Here is a 6,046-nt window from a genome sequence, read left to right as displayed (position 1 = left end):
ACGAAAGAGCAAAAGAGGAACTGCATACTTTACTTTCCTCCTCCCCATTTCAAACGCCGTCGGAGAAGACCCAGCGGGGTTACAACCCGGGCTTGAACTGTGCAGCAGGCGTTCAGCCCCGCGATTGGCTGGAGTATCTGCCGTTGCCCCTGGCAACCACTGTTTCCCACCAGTCGTGTCTCTCCGCCCCCGCCTGGCCCCGCCCCTTTTGGTCCCGCCCCCGGGCCGCCGCGGTTCGGCCCCGCGGTGAAAATCTGCGCTTGCCCTTTAAGCGGCGGGACTTCTGGTCAACGTCTTCTACAGCCGCCGGAAGGGGAAGTTTCGCCTTCGAACGCTCCCTCGCTCGTCCGAATTCGGTGGCGCCACGTCCGCCCTTCTCCGCCTTCTTAGCCGCGGCTTGGGCGGCTTCCGCCTCGACACCTTCCACTCGCGGAGCGGGCCCTGTCGTGAGGGGCCGAGTACGGGGAGTCGGGCGGCTGTGCGCACCCTGGCCACTTAAAAGGCGAAGATGTCGGACATCGGGGACTGGTTCAGGAGCATCCCGGCCATCACGCGCTATTGGTTCGCCGCCACTGTCGCGGTGCCCTTGGTCGGCAAACTCGGTCTCATCAGCCCGGCCTACTTCTTCCTCTGGCCCGAAGCCTTCCTCTATCGCTTCCAGGTACTGACCAGCGACGAGGGGAGTGGAGACTGCAGGTCCCAGGAGGCCCCGCGGCGGCGGAGCGTAGACTGGCATGTTGCGGGCGCGCGGTGCCTGGTGGGATTTGTAGTGCGACGGCTCCAGCGGTTTAGGGCGGGGTCCTGTGGTCTGGGGGCGGGGTGGAGGCGAAGAGGTCTGGAGCTGGGGGCCAGGATGGCTGGACAAGTGGGTTTGGCCTGGTGAGAAGGGGGACTGATTTCGCCCTTCTAACTTTACGCTCCCTGCCCTTTGCATTCAGAGAAGGAGGCAGTGGGAAGGTAATTCTGTGATAGCTGTTCATCTTTTGGACGCCAGTGATTAGCAGCTTTGGTCCACCTGGAGCAGGTGCCCTCTGACCTCTGTCTGCCACCCACGTGGGTGCCATGTGGTTGTCAACTTACTCATAGGCCGAATTCTTCTTCTGTTAATGGAGTTTGTTGTTGGTGTTGTTGTTGTTGGGAGTGGTTTGAGGTCAGATGCAAAGAGTGAGTTGTTTATCTGCGTTTCACCCAGTCGCCACCTGGTATCTGGCAAGTAGTAGTTGAATGTGTGAAGGACTGAGTAAAGAGTAAATTGGTCCATAAATAGAAGTCCTAGTTATTTGTTTAAGCATGAAGGAAACTGTCCAGAGTATTTCAGGCAAGAGTATTACTTTCCCAGAGATGATCTTCACTGGATTGTGTGATTTAGGTCTTTAATCAGATACTAAGACCTGACATTAATTTGTGCACATTAATCGGAGTGTGGATAACACTGTTTTGTCCTCCCCCTCTTTACTGTTTCTTCCTCTGTTTTGCGGGTTCCTCATCTTACTAACCTTTACACGCTGTGACGTCCCTCAGGGATCAGGGATAGGACCTTTTCTTTTCTCTACACTGTCCCCAGCTGTAGGTGATCTCATTTAGTTCCATGGCATTAAATACTTTCTATAAACCGAAGACTCTCGAATACAAATAAACATATTTTCTGTCTGGATCTATCTCCTGATTTCCAGCTGTCAGTTTGGAATTATCACTCAGATGACTAATAGGCCCCTCAAATTTAAAATGTCCCAAGCCGGATACCCTTTTTCCTTTGCCCCCTAGAAGTATATAGCGATTCCACTATTACAGGAGCTCAAACTGGTAGTCGTAGAATCATCTTCAACTTCTCTTTCTCTCACATTTCTCTCATTTGCCAGCTAATTTTTTGCTCTACCCTAGACATATATCCAGAGTACAGGTCCCTTTTCATTCTCCGTTGCAAGCCATTATCATTTCAGCTAGGTTTTTTTCTCTAGAAGCTAGAGTAATCCTTTTATTAATTTTTAAAAGATTTTATTCATTCATTCATGAGAATACACAGAGAGGAGAGAGAAAGAGGCAGAGACACAGGCCGAGGGAGAAGCAGGCTCCATGCAGGGAGCCCAAGGTAGAACTCGATCCCGGGTCTCCTGGATCAGACCCTGGGCTGAAGGCGGCGCTAAACCGCTGAGCCACCGGGGCAGCCCCTAGAGTAATCCTTTTAAAACATAAATCAAGTCTGTCAGTCCTCTGCCCTGAACCATCCAGCATCTCCGCAACTCAGATGGTTAAAATCCAAGTCCTTTCAGTTCTTACTGTCGCTCTGACTTTATCTCCTACCACCGTCCACCTTTGCACAGAAGACTCCACAGTGGAATTCTTGTTCCGCTAGCAGCTAACTTTCTCCCCTCAGGTCATTAGTGCCTATTGTTTCTCTTTTGGAGGAAGATAACCATGATTACTTCCCTTCTTCACATCTCTTCCCTAGTGCCGCCTTATTGGCAACGCTTTAGCCCTACAGAAAAGAGTACCTGTCCTTTACTCCATCTCCCTTATCCTTAATTTTTCTTGCTACGTATCACCTGTTGGCATTTGTTATTCGGCATCCCTTCAGAAAATAAGACTCCATGAGAGCCAGATCCCTGACTTGTTTACCACCGTCTTTGTTACCTAGAATAGTGCCTGGCACGTAGCAGGTGCTTTCATGTTGGTTGAATGCATGGAAATAATTGGCACTTACTAGCGCTGGCCACTGGAACCACAATAGTGAATAGGGCAGAAAGTCCCAGCTCCCATGAAGAAAATGAGAGAGAGGCATGTGATAGAGAGTGACTTAACATTTGACAGAGTGTTCCAGAAAGCCTTCAGAGGAGATATCTGAGCTGAAATCTGAATGCCCAGGAGCCAGCTTTGGGAAGCTCTGGCTCTGGGACAACCCTCCAAGAGGAAAAAATAGTCAGTGGAAGGCTGAGAGGCAGGCCCTAGAAACAGAAGGAGACTGGATAGTACAGAGTCAGCTACAGGGATGAGGATTGGTAGATGAGGACAGAGGTAACGAGGGGTGAGTACGGTAAAGCAAAGATAGAAATGTAGCCTGGGCCTGGATCATACAGGGCTTTGTGGTTTGAACTTTATTTTGAAGATGCCAGAAAGGCTTTGGAGCTTTTTTTTCTTTTTTCTTTTTTTTTTTAAGTTTATTTATTTTTATTTATTTTTATTTATTTATGATAGTCACACAGAGAGAGAGAGGGGGGCAGAGACATAGGCAGAGGGAGAAGCAGGCTCCATGCACCGGGAGCCCGATGTGGGATTCGATCCCAGGTCTCCAGGATCGCGCTCTGGGCCAAAGGCAGGCGCTAAACCGCTGCGCCACCCAGGGATCCCTTTGGAGCTTTTTAAACAGAGGATTGAGAGGATTGCTTTGACCGCTCTGTGGGATGGACTTGGTCCATGCACTGGGGGAGAGGGATAGAATTGCATTAGAAGGCAAGAGAGATGACGTTTTGGGCCAGGGTGGCTGTGAAGATAGAAGTGGATGGATTTGGGAGTTGAGTGGGCAAGGTTGCTGCGAATGGGGGAGTGGCTGAAGGCAGCAGCACTCAGAGATGTCTCTGTTTCCACAGTGGATGGTGGAGCCCTTTACCAAGATGGGAAATGCTTAGGAAGGCTTCCATTTGGGGGTGGGGGAGGATGTGGATTAAGAGTTCTCTTTTGGCCACGTTGATAGAGATGCTTCTTAGGCATCCAAATGCGGAAGTAGGCAGGTGGATGTTAGAATGTGATTTGGGCCTGCAGCCAGAATTGTACAGTGTTTTCTGTTTATTTGCGTTGGTAATTATTGGTGACCTAGTGAATGTTGTGCACTTTGTGCCCGGTCAGTGGCACGTTGGGTAATGTGTGTACATGAGGAGCAGTGGTTGTAAATCCTTTTGTAAGAAGAATCTGGTCAAAACTGGCTCTTTGACCCTCCTTGCAAAACCCTGCTCACTTGTGTAGTCAGACGAGTAAAATAAGAAAGGCTCTCTAATAGATTACAGGTAAATATTGACAGGTGACTTATTAGAATCATCATTCGTGTCCCAGCTCCCATGCTTTTCCCATCTTCCTTGCATCGTTTTGTCAGGGCTTGTCCTGAGACCAGGGAGAAGCTTCTGGCAGCAAGGCAATGCACTGATTGTCCAGATGTGAAAAGGCTAATGTCTGTATCTTCTTTCTGCTCCTCTGGCTGCTACCCATTCTGGACAAATTTAGCTTTCAGACCCACCTGGAGGAACTCATTTGCAAACGAAGCAGTTGAAGGAAAAAGTGCGTCTGAGAGGCAGATGTGTAACAAACAGTGTGATGTGGTTTCTGCTAGAGGCTCCTCTTTTCCTTGGAAGCTGAATCTTGAACAGCTTAAAAAAAATTGGGGATGATTGGTTTAGAATTGTGGATTCATGTTGGAAGTGATGAAAGTCACTTCTCCTTATCTTTAGGTCTCATCTGAGTAGCTTGTTGGTTTGGAACGGCAAAGTTTAAAGTGTTATTTTCTTAGTTTGGATAGGAGTGTTAAGACTCCCCACATTGTTGTCCAGAATTCCTAGCCCCTCACATTTAACACTCATCTATCTACTTGTTCATAATGATTGCATGTCTCTGTATGGGTCCTTGATTCACTAGGAGAGAGGTGGTGATTTCCTGCAGCCCTGGTGATTTCTGAGATTTTGTCTCCCCGGGCTGCCAATTTCTTTGGACAGAATAAGCTCGCCCCCTTACATGTGTATTGTACTTCCATGCGAGCTCATTCCGCTCCCACAGGCATCCTGAGACAAGTATCACTGCAGTTTGTAGACAGCTGCAGTTTGGTTTCTACTTCAGTGAGTCAAAGATAGTTCTGAGCTGTCTCGTTCAACTCCTTCGCATAGTATCTACCAAAATACACAGTTCAGTGTTTAGCAAACATTCTTGAGGGTGATTTCTTCCAAGCCAGTTATCTCCTTTCTCTTAAAATAGACCATAGGATTTCAAGTAGTTGAGTCACAGTTCTCCAGGCCTGGCTCAGCCTCTTACTAGTGCTGTGCCCTTAGGCAAATTACTTATCCTTTCTGAGGCTCAAGATTGTTACCTAAGAGTAGGGATGATTTAATACCATATGGAGGCACCTGTGTGGCCAAGTGGTTGAGCTGCTGCCTTTGGCTCTGGTCATGACCTCAGGGCCCTGGGATTGAGTCCCACATCAAGCTCATTGCGGGGAAGCCTGCTTCTCATTCTGCCTCTTCTCTGTCTCTCTCATGAGTGGATGAATAAAATCTTAAAAAAATAAAATACCATATGAACCCTGATCTAAACTCCATTGATATTAAGATGCTCCATCAGCTTGAGGGACGGAAGAGTAGATATTCCATTAAATGAGGATATTGATTGTAAGCCACATCCTAATTTTAGAAACACAAAAATGAGTGTCCTCAAACTGAGGAGGTATGTTCTCTACTCCATGCCTCTGTTATGAAAATTTCAAAGAAAAATGTGAAGTGCCCAGTAAGTAGTCTGGTAAATAATCTTATCAAAAATAGTGTCCATTTTTATTTACTAGCCAGTAATAATTTCTGCCATTCCTGCCTTTTCTCTGTGGGCATGAGGATTCTAATTTTAATCTGTAACTGAGATTGAAATGTAACTGCTGGATTATTATTGCTTATTTAGCCCTCTTAAAAGGATCCTGCCTTTAGGTGAGAAGAGATGAACTCTCAATTTCGCTGATTTGTTTTTAGGAGTCATAAGAGATGGCACCAGCCAAATCTGTGATTTGGGCCTTGTGGTTTTATTTGCCAAACTTTTGCTTCTGTTATATCACCTATAACCCAATGACAGCAATCCTAGCAGATTGATTTAAGAGTGTATTGGGGATAGCTGGGTAATATTCCATTGGGGATAGCTGGGTAATATTCCATTTTATATGTATATATATATTTACATACACCACACCACATCTTTATCCATCCATCTGTGCACTTACATCTGGGCTCTTTGCATAGTTTGGCTACTGTGGACATTGCTACTATAAACCTTAGGGTTCAAGTGCCACTTTGGATCACTACGTTTGTGA

At 47.1% G+C, this 6,046-nt stretch overlaps 1 protein-coding gene across 2 annotated transcripts in view; it reads left to right on the top strand.

The window, feature by feature from the left end:
• The first annotated feature begins 234 nt into the window (after positions 1-234).
• Positions 235-6,046, top strand: part of DERL1 (derlin 1) — a 29,060-nt gene continuing 23,248 nt past the window's right edge. The window contains exon 1 of one of the 2 annotated variants that reach the window (XM_077847105.1): positions 235-661. In XM_077847105.1, coding sequence (XP_077703231.1) covers positions 509-661 — 153 coding nt within the window. In that variant the 5' untranslated portion in view covers positions 235-508. Of the gene's footprint in view, positions 662-937; positions 958-6,046 lie in introns of those variants that run through there. The other variant, XM_077847106.1, reaches the window with a different exon arrangement.

The sequence above is a fragment of the Canis aureus genome, chromosome 14 (genome assembly GCF_053574225.1).
Source record: "Canis aureus isolate CA01 chromosome 14, VMU_Caureus_v.1.0, whole genome shotgun sequence".
In the NCBI taxonomy this organism is placed as follows: domain Eukaryota; kingdom Metazoa; phylum Chordata; class Mammalia; order Carnivora; family Canidae; genus Canis; species Canis aureus.
This window is presented reverse-complemented; position numbering and strand designations above follow the sequence as displayed.